The following is a 19,867-nucleotide window of genomic DNA, read 5'->3' as shown; positions in this document are numbered from 1 at the left end:
TCTTTTGACTTTCTTTAAATTATTTTTATATACTTATAAAACAAGTCTTTACTATTCTTTATTTACAACTCTTTTCTAACTCATCTATAAATAGAAGTGGGTAGTTGTAAATACAATGAAGAGAGTTCGTAATAAAAAGTGACGTAGATTTTGTGTGTTATATTCAAGTTTTGTTCAGTTTTATTTCTTTCTTCAATTTTATATATATATATATATATATATATATATATATATATATATATTGTATGGGATCCACCTTTTAAATGCTCACTAGAAATTGATCTATCCTACAATTATAGTCATGTGCATTGCCACGACTTGTATGCATTGCCGTGTACATGGTATATATATATATATTGTATGGGATCCACCTTTTAAATGCTCACTAGAAATTGATCTATCCTACAATTATAGTCATGTGCATTGCCACGACTTGTATGCATTGCCGTGTACATGGGTTTAGAAAAGATGAATCTCAGTACATTGCCATGACTTGTATGCGTTGCCGTGTACATGGGCTTAGAAAATATGAATCTCAAGTGCATTGTCATGACTTTTATGTATTAAGTCTATATATAGGGTTAGAGAAGAAGAATTAGCGAAGCAATTGCAGTGCAGGGACAACTACTATATATGTGTGTGTGTGTGTGTGTGCGCTGATGTGTGAAGTATCAATTACACATTTGAGAAGTAAAAGAGAATTGCTTCCTACATTTCTCTAAATAGTTATAATAGTCTTTGCACTTTATAATCTCTCATAATTCTAAGTAATATTTCTTTACATTTCATAGTATAAACTTGGTATTATAGTGTTTCACTCTGATGTATAGTGTTTCACTTGGTGTTACACACAGTCCGGGAGAGATTATTCAAGACATACGAAGCAACCATGCGGTCATTCATGTTATTATCTTTCTTCATGTTACTGCTCTCACCATCGATTGCTACTACTGAAGCTGATCGGAGGAACCTTTTGGAAAATGGTCTGGCTCTAACACCCCAATTGGGGTAAGCTACCCTACCCCCAGTCGCTTCATTTTACATATACATATACATATATGTATTACTTTGGTGCATCAACTATATATTAGAGTTGCTTTGTGGTAAGATCATCACGTATATCTTTTATGTGGTGTTCTCAGATGGAATAGCTGGAACCACTTCCGCTGCAAAATCGACGAGAAACTAATTAGGGAAACAGGTTTTTATTTATTTATTTATTATTATATATACACTTGTTCAAATTGTTCAAATTTGTACAGTCAAATTGTTGTCACATATTTACATTAAAATTGATTATTATTCTTTTATAATAGCGGATGCGATGGTGTCGTCGGGACTTGCAGCAGTTGGATACGAATATATAAATTTAGGTATGATATATATTAAGTATGAATATTTTTCAGTATTTGAGGATGCACATTTTACATATTAATTTCTAAACACTACTCTCATTTTATATGTTTTAGATGATTGTTGGGCAGAGCTTAATAGAGATTCTCAGGTACGTACTGCTTTACTTTTTCTTTCATAAATTCTCATTTACTATTTCTTATATATGATGACCTCAATGATATATCTGTCCAAACTAAATTTAATACTTTTTATAAATTCAATTTAATTTCTTTTTTGTTGGAAAAGGCTACAAAAAAATGGAGAATTAGTGAACAAGTTGTTTAATTATACTTCGAATTTGTGTAGTGATTTATGTTGAAAAGTCTAATTTTGGCAGGGGAATTTGGTTCCTAAAGCTTCAACATTTCCTTCGGGAATCAAAGCTCTAGCAGATTATGTTCATAGCAAAGGATTAAAGCTTGGAATTTATTCTGATGCTGGGTATTGTTTCTCTTGATTTTACTTTACATCTCATGGTAAATACAAAATATTTGAAGAAAAATATAGTGTGTATATATATATGCTGGAAAATAAACTATTGTTGTACACATTTCAATCACTTTTGAAGTACTTTTCCATTACTGAATTTCTGTGTGAACAGGAATCTAACATGTAGCAACACTATGCCCGGGTCACTAGGATATGAAGAACAGGATGCAAAGACTTTTGCCTCATGGGTGTGTTTACACACATTTACACACACACACACATATATATATGTTATCACTTTATTGTTTGACAAAAAGTTTTAAACTCACAACATATTAATTTGGTTAATTCCTCATTTTAATTGTCTGCATATATAGGGAATTGATTACTTGAAGTATGATAACTGTAACAGCAATAATATGGGCCCCAAGGAAAGGTACTCACTCTTTAATATAAATATATTTTTTTGAATGGCAAAGAAATATTCATATTATGTAAATTTATAAATGTTCTTTTTCATATTATATAATTTTATTCTATTTCAATTAATGCTAATTTTTTTTGGAATAGGTATCATAAAATGAGTAAAGCTTTATTAAGCTCCGGAAGGCCTATCTTTTTTTCTCTGTGTGAATGGTGAGTTAATTAATCTTTCTTTTACATTGTTCAATATTTTATTTGTTATCAATAATATTAGATAAATCAAAATACTGAAAAGGAAACCAATATCAGTTGCTAATACTGCTTTCTTTTCTTTTTTATTTATTTATTATTATTTTTTTATAAATACTTTTTTTTTTTCTTTTCTTTTTCTGAATCACAGGGGAGAAGAAGATCCAGCAACTTGGGCTGTAAAGATTGGAAATAGTTGGAGAACCACTGGAGACATTGAAGCTAATTGGGGAAGGTCAGTAAAGTTAATTAGAAAGATGTGACTTGATTTAATTTCACAATTTAATTATCATGAAAGTTTAGAGTATTAAATTTAGTTTTAATTGTAACGTTTCATAAACTGCATGTTAATTAATTGCACAAATTAAATTCTCAATGAATATTTTATTATGAAAATTGAACTTTTTTGTTGCTAGTATCACTTCTCGCGCAGATCAGAATGACAAATGGGCATCTTATGCTGGGCCTGGCGGATGGAACGGTAATAAAATTTTAAAGTACATTAATCTTGATCTAATTTATATAGCATGAAAATGAGAAAAAAATTAAAAAATTAAAAAATGGTTTGAATAAAAGTTATTGTTTAGAAATTATGCTTATACATTTAATATTTATAATCATGAATTAATTAATTATAATGACAGATCCCGACATGTTGGAAGTTGGAAACGGTCGTATGACAGAAGCAGAATATCGTTCTCATTTTAGCATATGGGCATTAGCTAAGGTACATTCTATACGGTGAAAATGAATTTTATGATAATCTTACAAGATATAATGAGTGATTACAACACGTTGAAAATGTCTGTATATAAAATTATTTATTAATTAGATTTATATATATAAATTTTAAATAAATGTAGGCTCCTTTATTGATTGGGTGTGATATTCGATCCCTCGATAGTGTGACTTACAAACTACTGAGCAATAAGAAAGTTATTGCAGTTAATCAAGGTATGTAATTATGTATATATATATATTTTTTTTAGAGTACGTGTATCGATCTTATAACATACGCACAATTTAAATCAAAAGTGCAATTAAAAAATGAGACCTCAAAAACTTACCTCAGGATCTTTACCAACGCTATTATGCCATGAGGCAAACATAATATAGTTGGCTTTTAAAAATAAATTTACGTAACAAACTATGGATATGTGTGCAGATAAACTTGGAGTTCAAGGGAAAAAGGTTAAAAAGAATGGAAATTTAGAGGTATAATTTATTGCACTTCAATCCTTTAAAATTTTCTTTATTACTTTGCTGTATCTTTGGTTAAATTGATCATCCTTGTCAACTTATACATATGCTTAGCATCCATCGTGGCATAAAAAAAATTGCATTGCATTTGAAGTACTGAATCCGTAATTTGCAATTGGTAAATTGGAATCAGAACAATTCCAATTGCAAAGCACTGTTTCAATGTTCCTATACATAAGTGGTGATCACGAATCGGATCGGATTAGACTTTAAATTTAATTCGATTCGTTCCCTACGAATTGGTGAAAATTGAATTCAATTCGATCCGTTGCATTATGAATTGGATCGGATCGAATCAAGCCATTTTACGGATCGAATTGATTTCACATATTGGCCTTTTTCTAAGTAGTCTAATATTATTATTTTGGCCTAATCAATGAATTTTCAACTTTTAGTAGAACTTAAAAGTGAGTAGATAAAAGCTAGTAAAACTTAAAATAATAAAAGAATAAAGAAAATATAAATAGTGTATATATATATTTATATATATATATATTTGAACAGATAGGATCGATTTTTAAGACCCTAATTCGTTAATCAATCCCTGGACTACGAATTCTTTATCTATCAATCTGTAATTGAACCATGAGACTAAAAAACCGAACCAATCCGCACGTATCGGATCGATTTCACAAATTGACAGATTAAATTAACACCCTACTGTACATAGCTTGAATTTTAGTAATATTTTTCCTGATATGTATATATATATATATACACATACATATTTGCAGGTATGGGCAGGTCCACTTAGTCGCAACAGAGTGGCATTAGTCCTATGGAACAGGGGAGCTTCTAAAGCTACAATTACTGCTCATTGGTCTGATATTGGTTTCAAGCCAACTACCATTGTGAAAGCACGAGATTTGTGGGCGGTTAGTTTAATAAGTTTTATATATATATATTAATTTCGTTGATGTACTTTATACGTAATCTTACATTATTATTTTTTTTTTTGTCTTTTTTTTTTTATTTAAAAAAAATACATTTTGTTTTAAATGTTATTGGAATATTGTATATGCAGCATTCGACTCAAAGTCCAGTCAAGGGCCAACTATCAGCTGACGTGGATTCTCATGATTGTAAAATGTATGTCCTAAATCCACAATAAAAAAAAAAGGAGGCGGCTATGTATGTGGTATTGTAGCATCCAACCGAACAAGAGAAGATTGTGAATTTGTGATTTTGAACAAATTCAATGCATATAAAATGCAATAATGTATTGTTGAGGTCTACGTGGATCTGTATTTTTTTATGTTACCACATGCGAATGAAATATATATATATATATATATTAATACTATAAATTAGTAGGTGAAATAATAGGAGTTTAGTTCAAATATTATCTCCTCTTCCTCTTAAATTAAGGGGTATGCTATTGGTTAGGGCCCTCATGCGAGCTATATGTGCTCCTCGGTTGCTTCTCTTATACAACTTGACAGGTCGTGCAATGATATTTGTTGAAAATGATAGCACTTCAAGTTACGGGGAAAAAAAAAAAAAAATGTTACCAATAAAACTTAGATTTTGTTCCTTCTATGAGATTCTCATGATCTTGTCATGTTTATAAAATGATTCAAATAGAGATCCAGCAAACAAGAAATCCAAGCAAAAACCATCTTTTAAGCCTCTTTTATACAAGTAATTAACTTCATACTATAAGTTTCTATAAAGGGAAATTATAAGAAAATATGGCTATGCTTTACAATTTCAGTTGTATTGGGTTACTTGTATAGGCCCAGTCTACAAGTTTCAATGGGCCGATGGGCCACTTTGTATCTTTTGACCCAAAATGGATATGTACAGTTTTTTCACATATATATATATACACACACACTTGAACTTACCATTCCAAAAATAAATAAATAAATAAATACCATGAAAGGAACACTTAAAACAGATTCAGATTCAGTAACATAGAAAGCAAAGATTCAATTGAGTTGGTAACTGTAAGAAATGAGACTAGGACTATTTTGATTCTTGACTTTCCAATTGAAGAGAATTGGGCAGGTGGTTTTGGACTTTCTTAAGAGAAAATCTTCCAATAGAAAGATGGTCTTGGAGAGGAGTAGATATTGATTGCACAAGCTATGCCACGTTATAAGTATATTCATCCCGTCAAATATGACATTATAGAAGATACGTGTCAATGTAGGGATGTCTCTCTAGTATAAGTAAACTGTAAGGAATATAAGTGCAATTTATCCAAAACAAAAATTATATAAAATGATGCGTTTAAGTAAGCTAGAACGAAGCCTTGGAAGCATTTTTTAAAAATTATTACATGGCCTTGGACCACATATACTTTGTGATCTAGTTCAATTCATACTCTACAATTAATAAAAATGGACCAACATGAGTATAGTAATATATTGTGAAGAAATCTAAACATTAATTTTGATTAGAGTGGACCACCAAGTGGCCGATTGTCCAGAACCATCTAATAATTTCTGTTATTTCTAGATGAGTAGTGATTCTCATACGGAATATTTATAATGTATTGTTTAACCGAATAATTTTTAATTAATTATTTATATCAAATACAACTAGGTGGAGGGCTTCACTTCCTTATTTAATTATTACATAATTGACCAATTAAAAAAGTAGTATAGTAATTCAATGCAACAAGAATCATTTTTCTTTCTAAATATATTAAATAATGTGAATGGACCGCACATGTTAATTATTTATTATTCCAACCAACTTTTTATTTTTTTTGCGTCTCTAATATGGTCCATTCTAGTCGAAATTAATATTCAAAATTCTCCATAAGATGATGGATTCTAGCCATAATTACAAGGGTAGCTAGCTAGTATTAAGCATTGTCATTATCTCGTTTGATTTGCCAATTGGCAGTGATATTAAATATATACTCCCTTACTCCCATAATAGTAATCCATTTTTACCTTTTCACATGTTCTAAATTAGTTGTTTTCTTTGAAAAGTCAAAACATCTTTTCTTTATATTTTTATCATTGTCCTTTATATTTTTTAAAAAATTCAAACTTTGTAACTATATATATTTAAATTAAAAAGGACAATTTAGTAATTTTAAAAAGAACAATGCATTAATTGCATATCTCCTTAAAAATTTCAATTTCTAAATATGGACATCTATTATAGGACGGAGATAGTATATATATATATATATATTATTTTTAAATGTTTTAACTATCAGCTGCTGTGAATTCTCACGATTGTAAAATGTACTATTGTAACGGGTGGACGCTTGCCCATTTACCTAAAAACTCAAACTATTGGGTAATGCAGCATACCCACCCATTTATACACACTTCAACCCCCATCCAAATCCGATGTGGGACAAGTTTTACTTGTAACATTCTCCCCCACCCGAACCCACGCAACGCCCTCGTTGCGGTCCGACCACCCTGCCTACCCAGAGGCAGACCCGGACGCCTTCCGGGCCGGGCGCTTGGCGTGACACCGGATTAAGGACTGGGTCTGTCTCTGATACCAACTGTAATGGGTGGGCGCTTGTCCATTTACCCAAAAGCTCGAACTATTGGGTAATGCTACATACCCACCCATTTATACACACTTCAACCCTATCCAAATCCAATGTGAGACAAGTTTCACTTGTAACAACTATCCTTATTCCACAGTAAAAAAGAATTGTGATCTATAGCAAATAAAATGGTAATTAATGTACTATTAAGGTCTATGTAAATCTGTAACATGTATGCTAGCAGTTATCATATGCAATGCTTTTATTAGTTTATGATGTATATGTGTATCATATTTTTTTTTTTTTTTCTTTTACCATACATAGTCTAAGAGACAGAAATGTCAAACATTGTATAATACCAAAAAGCTTACTTTAGAATTCTCGTTCTAGGCTTCAAATTGTAATGAGCTACCCTAGTAGCTTGCATAATTTCGTCCCATCTCTATTTTATTTTTCTCAATAAAAATTGGCAGATGCATCCGTTATACAGTGCAACGGGTGCAAAAAAAATTATTCTCCACTCCAACAAACATATCAATTATACAAATAAAATGAATGTCACGGCTCATTGTGCTTGTTGCCCCAATTGATTGCATGGAGCTCATGAATTTCATGCACCGTGGATTTAAATAAATCATTTTGGGAAGGGAGGAATTAATGTGATGAATTTATCTCGGAATTCAGAGTCCCAAGAAAAGATAAAGAAGAAGATGATGAGGATAACAATATGAGATGAAATCCCCATACTCCTATCTAAACTCTAAATGGAAGTTAGGGCATAGCATGCATTCCCAAGCATGAGGATGGGGGATGGGTAGTATATGGACTAGAGAGAGGTAGGCTTCTTCAGGGCCTTGGCTAGGTTGGCTACTTGCCTTATGAGGAAGTTCTTCGGCCCGTACCAGACCTTGCCGAATAAGAGTCCTAAAAGCACGGAAAGGACTGCATCAAATGGAGAAATTACGAATTACATAATTTGAATAAATCATATATTTTTATGTAATAAAATATATTAGTTTTTTTTTTTTTTTTTTTTTCGCATGACATTATAAGATGACGTTGTCCCTGACCAAAATAATCCCAAAATAAGGGGTTCAAAAAGTCCAACCCTATATATATATTTGGAAGGTAAGGTAAGCCCTCTTTGGCGCTGGCTTTCTCTCACTCAAATAATACTATATACCCACTAATTTTTATTTTTATTTATTTATTTAGTTTTTTTTAAAAAAAATTGGAAGGTAAAGTCAGCCCCACTTTCTGTATTAGTAAAAGTTAGCGGGTGCTATTTAGGAAAAAAAGTTAGCGGGTGCTATATTATTTTGGTGAGAAAGTCAGCATAACATTTTACAATTTTTTAATTTTTTATTTTTTATTGTCAAAAAACATCACTAAGACACCTATGCTATGTTTGATGTATAAGAATCTAATGTTTGGTGTGACACGATGAATCATTATAGAATGGAATTATTATTACCATTCTATTGTTTGATTAACTATCATTAAATCTAAAATGGAATGATTTTTCTCAAAAATACAATTTTCATTACTTTTTAATAAAATCAATCTAATTAAAATTATGTCAGTACAATTTTATCCAAAAACGGGTTGAATACTGAACCTAAGAAGCTGATGTAAAGACTAATATATATATATATATATAATATGATTAAAGGTCCTGTAACTTTTTGTCAATAGCAGCTCTGAATATATTCAGAAGAGAGGGAAGGTGAAAGACCTTTACCACGTCTAATAAAGAAGCTCAAGAAACTTGAAAAATAGAATGTGAAAGATTTTTGGTCTATGCAAATATTTTTGTAATATTGGAATGTGATGAAGGGCTTATTGGGAATATTACAAAAATATTTAATTTTAGTATGGAATGGAATGGCCATTTCATAGGTTTAGTAATGGAATGGATTTTCATTCCATTGGAATGGTCATTCCATTTCATTCCTACATACTAAACAAATGAATAGTTGGAATAGGCATTCCATTCCATTCCATTCCTGTACACCAAACGTAGCACTACTTTGTCTTCTTAAGACTCAACCCTTAATCTACTTTGCAAGGTAAATGAGGTACTACTAAATCACAAAACCCTTGACTATATACATTTTAAAATTATCTCTTAACTTATATCTGTAAACTTTAATAATTCGTGTGAAGCATTAATCACAAATAAACATAAATCCCAAAGATCTTAGAACTTCATTATTCTCACATTCCTATAATGCATAAATAAAGTAGTAAAATATAAATACCTCGATCTGTGATTGCAAATATCGTAGAGATCAAGTCCAACGTCGAGATCCTTTAATAACGAACTAAGCCGCAACTCTGAACAATAGGCAAAGCGTGGAAACTGATTTCTCTCTCTTGGCCTTTTGCACACATAAAAATTATACGTGTTGTTTTCATTAGCATACATAATTGATGGGATATATATACTTTTATAAAGGCAGAGAGATGGCCAATTTTCTTTTTAGTAACCTTAATTCCACTTTCCATCCAAGTAAGGAATAAATAGGAAAACACTTCTCCAATAATTACTAGTCATTAGTGTGCATTATTAATCAGATTGAGTCCTTAAGTTGGTCATTATAAATACCATGGTAAATAAATTACCAATGTGAGTCATGACGGTTATCTATTACTAAATGACATAGTCCCTTCTATGTACCACAATACTACTAACATGTTCAACATAGTCTATAAATGAGAAGTATCAATAATGATCCAACAATAATATCGATTCCAAGACTATTCCTGTAACGACCCGAACCAGGGGTCTGAATCGTTAATCGGGTCCTTACCCGAACCCGAGAACACACTAAGGATAAAATGGTCATTTAACAATATGAGAGGATAATATGCCCTTAAACTAGTCAAATGAAGTTTAAAACAATTATTCAAGTCATTCCATGATGCTCTTGTAACGACCCGAACCCGTGGGACGAACCATTAACCGGGTCCGTACCAAGACCCGAGATCAATAAGGGTACAATGGTCATTTCCTATGCTCATCGGTAGTTTAATTCATTCAACGGTCCAAAGTATGCTCCAAATTACAGCTCAGGAGGAAAAGTAAAGGTACAGGTCATTAGGAAAGTCAGCCGGGTCAATAGGAAAGTCAGCAGGCTGATTGCCCCTCATCAGCCGGCTGAAAATGCATGATCAGCCGGCTGACTAAGATGGTCAGTCGGCCGAAACGATCTCGAATTTGCAAACTTTCGGGACTTTGCTAGATTGGGTTCATCGGCCGCCTGAAGGAAAGGTTCAGCCAACTGATCTGCAAGGTCAGCCGGCTGAAACGGTCTCCCAAAATGAATGCTCTCAGGACTTCAAAAAATAGGACTGTCGGTCGACCGATCATCCAACATTGGCTAACTAATAGGACGGTTCGGTCGGATGACAGAGCTTATCAGCCAGCCAACATAACATTCACACTTAATCGACCTACTAGAATACTAAAATTTTGCACTATCAGCCGGCTGACAAGCCCTGGAATGCTGTTATCTGCAATTAAGACATCAGATGAGCTAGACCTATTGTGAGTCGGCCTATACTAGACCTAATACGCAAACAAATCCCGAATTCACGGCAGATACTAAACAACAACAATGCACAACATTCTACAATTATAAATATCAGAGTTTACACAAAACATATCCATATATTTTCCATTCGTTACAATATTCCGACATAGTTCTGAATTCACATCAAACTACTTTCTAGTGTTATATTTACATTACATGGCCATGCTATACGAAACGAATATATTATGAAATTGTAGGCTTTACAAAAGAAATGGTTTCAAGTGTACAAAAGGTAGCAAAATAAACGTCAAGCCCTCGAACTAAACTTGTGGTGGACCGTCATCCGTCACTTCTTTCCCAAGCTCTAAAAAATGTTAAGTTAAGGGATGAGCATAAAGCCTAGTAGGAGTCGTCTAAGACGTTAGTTTTAGACGACCTTAAGTCACATAACACAGTGGGGAAAGGAGATGAAAGGGTCATGCCTTGGGGTATATGAAACACTACAATAAGCCAAAAATATTCCAAGCATATAACACAAGTTCTACTAGTGCCGTGCATGATAATGACATGTAATGCACCTCGTTTTTAACTCGGTCAAAATCGATCAAACCCATAACTTTTGAAAACCCACTAACTGACTTTACCGTGGTGAGATTGATGATTATCTCAGGTTCCAATTCTGGCAATGCCTAGCAACCTTTATAGGGTCTAGTATCAACTTTTTCACACCCAAAACTGGGCCGCACTCCCTTTAAGTCAAGCTAGCCCCGGACTCGTGAAATCTGATTCATTTTTAAAAAAACTTCCCTTCCATTATCAAAACTTCACTTTCAATATAAAGAAAATTTTCTTTTTTTTCAATTCCTTTCCAAAGCCCCTCTTTAGGCCATGAAATGCCATGCATGACCATTCACTCCAAGTTATGAGTCTATCATTATAACAAGAACAATATCATCATTGCATATCATAATAATTAAAGAAATATCATGGCAAGATTTAGAAATCTCATACAACAAGAGTATCATTAACCAAGGTAAAACATGTGCAATTCATCTATAAGCATGCTTATCACATAATCACATACATAACAACATTATTTATCATATCAAAGACATTAATAAACCCTAATTTCATACCAAAGTTTAACAATTCTAAAGGCATGATAAAGAAAGTATAAATTAATAGAACCAAAACTTGTGCATTAGGAAGACCCTTACCTCAATTTGATGGAAAATCCTAATTTTTCACCTCAAGCCCTAGAATTTCAAATTCGCCAAAGGTAGCCAAGAAGAGATTGGCTCCGATTAAAATGACGGCTTCGACAAGCTCTACAACTTTGCCCAAAGGGGTATTAGTAAATTCCAGACAGACAAGGTTAGATCAAGCCTTGAAGCTTGTGGAAAAGAGAAAAAAAAAAAAAAGATGAAGAAATGAGGGGATAGAGAAAAACGTGGAGAGAGAGAGATCTTTTGTCAAAACAAATGGCCTTTTGGCCTTTTTAAAAAAATGAAAAAGATGGTGGGTCCCACTTTCTAATAAAGATCTTTTTAACTTTAAACTTTCCACAACACATATACATATATAAACACATCTTAATTTATAACCATAAAAACATATTTTAAAAAAAAATATGATGCAAATAAATCCAAACAAAACCCCCGCACATAACAACCTCGATAACGGTCCCACCCGGGACTCTCCGGTCCGAAAAATGAAAAAAATGTCGAAATGACCACTGATACATTTCCAAGAGTTCTAGATTCAAAGAAATGTCCCAAACAACTCTCTGACACACCTGGCACACCCCACGGTATCCGGCACGCAAAATGAGAAAAAATAAAAATACCCTCGGAAAAGTAAATTTCCAGAAATTGGAAAATGACAAAAATAGAAAATGTTACAATTCCTATTACCACTTATTAAAGTAATACGTACATGTACATTAATTAATAGGAAATATCAAAAATATATTTAATGAGCGCAAAATATCAAATATATATAAGCACTGTTAAGTAATCCACAATTAAAAAATAATCATCATTGACTACATTCAAAACTCATTCAACATGTTCATAAATGTCATGGGTGATAGTCCATTCGTTAATGGATTGCAATCATAAGTTGTGTGCTTATATGTTTAATAGACACTTGTTGTTTCTAAACATTTTCTTTAATGATAAAGTATTTCAACTTTAGAATATCTATCATTTTTCATATAAGAAGATCAACAATTGCAGCATAAATTTTCAGCAATCTGAAAATGGTACCCATAACTCCAAGTCCTGAAATAAATTCTGCAACCATAAATTGTAACATCAAAGCATGCTAAAAATTAAAAATTCATAATAGACAAAGTAATAATAAATTACTTTACACTTTTTCATAATATTATTCCTCCAGCCAAAATGAATAAATAAACAATTGTGAATTAATTATTATACACATATTCATTAAAAATGTCTTCCTAAGTGTGAGCATATAATTTTTTGTCTCTTACCAACTTGTGTATACATCAGACTCCAAAATATATGCATAACGAATATTTTTCGTTTTTTTACCTTCTAACTAACTCATTCTTTAGGATTGTATTAGGCTGAATTTATCCTCTTTTATGTATGGAACAATACTAGTTGAATAATGTTCCATATCAAATCTTTTTAGAGCTATTTCAATGTATGTTTTCTAAGACAATCATAAAAATTCACGTAATCTATCATGGAATATTTCTATTCCTATCTCGTAGGATGCCTCATGCATATTTTTCATTTCAAAGTTCTTATAGATAACTTTTAGTTTCATATAATAAACTAAGATTACTACTAGCAAATAAAATATCATCAATATATAGAATCAGAAATACAAACTTACTCCTGCTAACGTTCTGGTATTTACACTGATCAACAGTGTTTTCCTTTAAACCAAAAGGAATAATGGTATCATTAAACTTAATATACCATTGTCAGGAAGTTTGTTTAAGTTCATATATTGGCATCTTAAGTTTATAGAACATACATTTTTTACCCTCTAATGTGAAGCCTTCAGGTTGTTTCATATTGACTTCCTCTTCTAAACTCCCATTCATAAAAGTTGTATTCTCATCCATTTGATGTAACTCTAAATCATAATAAGTTACTAATGTCATGATATTTTAAGAGAATCCTTCTTAGATACTGTAGAGAATGTTTCTTTATAATCTCTTCATTCATGGCATTAATCCATTTAGTAAAATTATTATTGTCAATGGCTCATGAATATGTAACCAGATTCTTATATATATCCCAATATCAAAATTAGATTATTACAAATATACCACACAGTCATCCAGAATAGCAAATATCCTTTCTCTTTGATATCGTCAAAATGTTATTCCTTGTGGTTCTTCTACAATCTACTCATTGGTATCAATTTCATCATGTTGTTGTTGATTATTCAATTATTCTTCGTTATTATACGGTTCAACAATTGAAAGAATAATTATTTCCTTAGAAGTTACGGGTAAATGAATTTGTACCCTAACTTCTTAAATGATCACATTCTTATCTTTATCACTCCCGCTGACTTCACCACTCTCAATGAATCTGACATTTCTGGTTTCAACAATTCTTGTACTATGTTTAGGATAGTAAAACTTGTACCCTTTAGATTATATGTAACAAGAAATTACTTAACATACTCCTGACTATATCCATAAGAGTACGATTACGCCTTTCAGCTACACGTTTCTGCTGTGGCATGTATAACAAAGTATATTGAGCACAAATGACATACATTTCAAGGAGTTTAACAAACGGTTAGAGTATTAACCCGTTTCATCATACTTTCATAATATTCACCACCTCTATATGACCTTATGATTTTCACTTCTCTATTTAGTTGTTTTTCAACCTCATTTATGTATACTCCAAGAGTATCCACTGCTTGAGATTTTTCATACAACAAATAGATATATCCATAACGTGAAAAATCAACTATAAAGGTGATAAAGTAATTTTCTCCACCAAAAGATGGAATATCAAAAGGTTTACAAATGTCTGTATGAATAATTTCAATAAGCTCAGTACTTCTTGTGGCTCATCTCTTTGTGTGTTTGGTTTATTTACCCTTAATACAATCCACACACATATCAAAAATAGTAAAGTTTAGATTCAGAAGAATCACATCATTTATTAATTTTCCTAACTTTTCACTGAATATTGTCCCAGTCTTTTATGCCACAAGATAAATGAATTTTCATTAATTGGGTTACGCTTAATTATAACATTATGATACAAGGTCAAAAGGGTTTTAATAAATAAACTATCAAGTTTGAATTTACAAAAATCATCAACAATAATATCATAACTCACAAATTAGAATTTTTTGAATTATCATCATTATCAAATTTAAAGGAAAAATCATTAACATAAAGTTTTGAAATCAAATCAAATTATAGGAAATTGAAGAAATATAAAGAGTTTAAAACAATTTAAATAAAATTCATTGTCTAAAATTAAACAAAATGTCTCAATGGTTTCAACAAAACTTTTTCCATAAGAAATTCTCATTTGAATTTGTGATTTAGGCCATAAGAAATCCTTATATCTATTAGAAACATAAACAGTACTTAAGTCAACTTATTATGTATTAAAAGGAATATCAATAAGTGATTCGAAATATACAAAAGTCAAAAGACTTATCTTTCTTTTCGAATTATTCTTTATGTTTCATATAAATGACACTTTTGCATTATTACATTAATTTCTTTTAATATATTAATCAAAGTCTTTTATTTTTGGGTGTTGCTCACTTAATGCCCTTTCAAGCTTCTTCCCAAATTTCTTTATAACTTCTTGAGTCATGAGATGAACATAATGATTACTTTATTGCTTAAGCCTTGTCTCCTCATAAATTAACATAATGGTCAATTCATTCACTTTTCACTTGTCATAACAGTGTTAATTCGAAAAGACCCATACTGAGTAGACAAGAAATTGAGAATAAATTGAACGAGAAAATTCTCATCAACAATCATCCCTAAAGTTCTCAATTTTGTAGCAACATTAGTCACATAAAAAATATGTTCATACATGATACGAGTACCAACAAAAATGCATAATAGTGGTATCAATTAATTATTTTCGTTTTAGATATTTATCTACAATATGAAAACATTCTTATAGTCAAATATTTCTTAACATTATTACTATGGGGAACAATTATTCGCATAACCATAATACTTAATCTGTTCGATCTCTCCTAAGCTTTATGGAGAATATTTTCTTCCTTCCTGTCTTTATCAGTAATGACAGCAGATTTCTTGATTTAGTATACCTAAATTTTGAACTTAACTCACTCATTCTACTATAAGAAGTTAGTCATGTTGAGAACCAGAACAGATGTAGTATGCGAATTAAGGGATGTAATAAAACAAACAGAATAAAATAAAATACTCACAACAATAATACTTTGAGTTAACAACACATATGTATAATTTAAAAATATAAATACAATGTATCACTATAGTATCCCTTTGGGTGACAATTATAAAATACTAATAATAATGCTTACATGTATTTATATGTATACATTTATTGGTGAGCATTATTTAATTAAACAAATAAGTTACATTTGGATATCCTATATTTGCCTAATTAAAAAATACATACAACCCCTTAATTTTATTTAATCATTTGAAAATCAATTCCATTTAGGAAATTATTTCTCATTGTCAAATAAACCCAATATTCATGAATATCGCAAAAAATTATAAGCATCATAATTCATGAAATATTGTAATTATGTTTACCATTAAAATTAATATTCATTAACCATTATGGTTGGGCCACTTTGGTAGCTACCGACCTTTATATAATATGAATATTAAATTAGTTAGTAACTAATTTATAATTAATTATGTCTACTACAAAAATTAATATTCATTAATCATTATGATTGTGTTACTTTGATAGTTACCAATCTTCACATAATACGAATATTAAATTAGACAGTGATTAATTCGTCATTAAGTTACCCATTTAATATTATACACACATACTCATACCGATCGATCCAAGTATAAGAAGGTTCGATCTCAGGAACTTAATAGTCTGAAAATTTAATAACAATATCCTTTTACTTTATATACATAATAAAATATATTATTTTATTTTCGGACTCGGAAATCACAATTGAATCAATCTAAAATTGACTCTACATCATGTATGCATGTATGAGTACAAAACAATAATTTATTTGTATGTCCAATAAGATCAAATATATAGATTCACATTTTATTATAAAATTTTAAATAATAAAATAAACGAATACACATACTTAATGTATTTAATAATTTATTAACTTTTAAATAATTAAAATAGAATCTTTGAAATCATTAGACATCAATTAATATAATAATAAGTTTCATTAGAACAATAACAAACATAATTATATTAAAACTCTCCAATTTAATAAGTTATTTAGTGACGTACAAAAATCAAGAAACTAACACATATTTTGTTTGTCTATTAGTTTACCATTGCATTGCTCACGAAAATCAATAAATAAATACATGCTAGATACATCTTGTTTAAATTTATAATAAAGTACAATCCAAATCCAATTTCATCGTAATCCGCTAACCGTACATGATCTAATAAATAAATTTATTATATAATTATAATTTTTACTTACACATATTATTTATGCAATCTTTAGTGGAAAATAATGAGCCCCTAAACCATAAGCTCTGATACCACATGTAAACTTTAATAATTCGTATTAAACATTAATCACAAATAAACATGAATCCCAAAAATCTTAGAACTTTATTATTCTCACATTCCTGTAATGCATAAATAAAATAGTTAAATATAAAATACCTCGATTTGTGATTGTAAATATCGTAAAGATCAAGTCCAACGTCGAGATACTTCAATAACAAACTAAACTGCAACTCTGAACAATAAGCAAAGCGTGAAAGCTGATTTATCTTTCTTAGCCTTTTGTATACATAAAAATTATACTTATTGTTTTCATTAGCGTACATAATTGATGGGATATATACACTTTTATAAAGACAGCAAAAGTACCCATTTTTTTTTTATAATTTGATATTTATTTACTTAATCTTTAATTAATAAAATATATCATATGTTCAAATTATGTAAATAATTTTACAATATCATTTCACATTTTTCAATATGATTTTACAATATCATTTCACATTTTTCAATATGAATTGTGTTACAGCGATAGCTTGATACGACTGTTATCTCTCCCGAAATATTTGATATATAATATACATCATTGGAAATCGGAGGCCGCCGAATAGGAAATTTGTAAGCTTGGATATGATATGAATATCAATAGGAAATTTGTCAGCTTGGATATGATATGAATATCATGCATGATATTAGGAAGATGTCATTACACTCTTACTCATGCATCTCCGACTCTCCGTCACCCCCAAATTAAAAAAATGTGTTAGGTAACATTTTTCTATTTGATAAGGTTTAATTGAGACGGATAACATGTAATAAAGATTAGTTGAAACCGCTATTCCATGTATCCCATCAAGGAAAAAAAAAAATTCATTAAAAACTTTAGTTATCATATTAATAAGAAAAATTCCATTAAATGCACGGACAAATTTAAAATAAACTATACATACTACTCTCAAGAATCAATTTTTTTTTTTTCCCAAATATTTGGGAGAATATTAGGTTTATTTGTGATCGACAAGGAGCAATTCCAGTAGAAAGAGCGGAAAGAAGTAGTTTACCCAACCGAATTCAATAAAAGTCAATAGCTCTTAATGGCCATTCATGATTAGTTGGAACTCAATCAGTTAGTAAATCCTCTGATTTGGACGGTTGATTTGTTTTTTTAGCTCAAAACCCTAATATTTTAATAATATATTGAATATTCCATGGTTGTACCCATTTGGCGGTGCTCATAATGCCTATCGCAAGTTCCCAACCCTGAGATAACTAACTACTGCTATTAATTTTTTTTTTTTGTATTAATTAAAGTGGTTGATAGATTAGTAGGCCGTGATAGCGGCAGCTACTGATGAAGACGAAGGAATAGCCTAATTACATAGACTGTTTGCGAGTACAATCAAACCCTATTATTCATTAGGGTTTGAAAAATAAAAGAATTATGCTATATGTATGTGTGCTGTTTCCTGTTTGCATGTTATTCGGCTGAAGACTTGGACCAGTATATATATATATATATTAAAAAGATATAACGTTTTTATTTTATTTTATTTTTTATTAAAGCTATAAGTTGGTCCAGCTCATTATAGGACAGGCTCAATCTTTTGACATGAATAAACTTTATATTTAAATACATATGGTAGGTTATATGCTTTAGTCAAACCTTTCCCAACTCAAAATGTGTTATTCTAAATAAAAATTTGTAACAATTGTCATAAGAATGATAGGTGCGTTTAAAGAAGAATGAAAAATTAAAATTTACCCGATAAGAAACATCTACGAATCACAAAAAATGACAAATGCACCCTAAAATCAACTTATAAAACATTTAAAACAAACTTATTTAACTCAAGTCTGAAAAAAGTTACTAGAAATTAAGAAAATCCTAAAAACATCTAAAATCCATGGAAACTATCAAAATAAACACCAATCTAATAAATAAGATTTATTTATTATTTTTTTTTTATATATCCGGACAATCAATTGTGACAATACTCTTAAGAAAATTTAAACCCTCCACCTGTTAGATTGCATGCGACACGTCTCGTGGTCCGTTGCAGTATTTAGTTGGTTACATGTTGATTGAAAGTAACATCTTTCAAAGTTTGGTCTATAGTCTTACTTACAACTCAAGCATCGGACCATCCAGCGCCATAGACGGTGGCTGTTGTCAATGGGGTCAAATATATCAGCAGACACAAGTCTAACTCCACCCAAATTAGCTTTGTAGTGTATCAAAAAATGACACACATTTCATCCCATCATTCAATCCCTGCCGTATGATTCATTGAATCAAATTTAAGTAGCTATCAGTGCGAGTTTAAAACGGGTCGCTCCGTATTAAATGCCTCCTCACCAACACCTAGCGGTACACATTTAATGGAATTACACCATAGAAAAAGAAAAGTAAA

General features: G+C 30.7%; 1 protein-coding gene across 4 annotated transcripts; it reads left to right on the top strand.

The window, feature by feature from the left end:
- Window positions 1–441: 441 nt before the first annotated feature.
- On the top strand, window positions 442–5,016 carry LOC132307777 (alpha-galactosidase-like). Of its 4 annotated transcripts, none has more exons than XM_059805641.1 (16): window positions 445–690; window positions 855–1,008; window positions 1,143–1,201; window positions 1,317–1,373; window positions 1,470–1,504; window positions 1,733–1,836; window positions 1,997–2,072; window positions 2,202–2,260; window positions 2,395–2,460; window positions 2,648–2,731; window positions 2,913–2,977; window positions 3,141–3,223; window positions 3,360–3,450; window positions 3,662–3,711; window positions 4,491–4,631; window positions 4,781–5,016. In XM_059805641.1, the coding sequence occupies exons 1-16, from the start codon at window positions 660–662 to the stop codon at window positions 4,865–4,867; spliced, it is 1,242 nt and encodes a 413-aa protein (XP_059661624.1). In that variant the 5' UTR covers window positions 445–659; the 3' UTR covers window positions 4,868–5,016. The 4 variants fall into 4 exon arrangements, with proteins under 4 accessions (XP_059661626.1, XP_059661624.1, XP_059661623.1 ...); XM_059805640.1 differs by having other exon boundaries at window positions 831–1,008; XM_059805642.1 differs by having other exon boundaries at window positions 446–767.
- The last annotated feature ends 14,851 nt before the right edge of the window (window positions 5,017–19,867 follow it).

This window comes from Cornus florida, unplaced genomic scaffold, assembly GCF_030987335.1.
Source record: "Cornus florida cultivar Cherokee Brave unplaced genomic scaffold, ASM3098733v1 CherokeeBrave_3.0.0_Hap2_Chr05, whole genome shotgun sequence".
NCBI classification, from domain to species: Eukaryota; Viridiplantae; Streptophyta; class Magnoliopsida; order Cornales; family Cornaceae; genus Cornus; species Cornus florida.
Note: the sequence above shows the minus strand (reverse complement) of the source record. Positions and strands in the feature narration are given on the sequence as shown.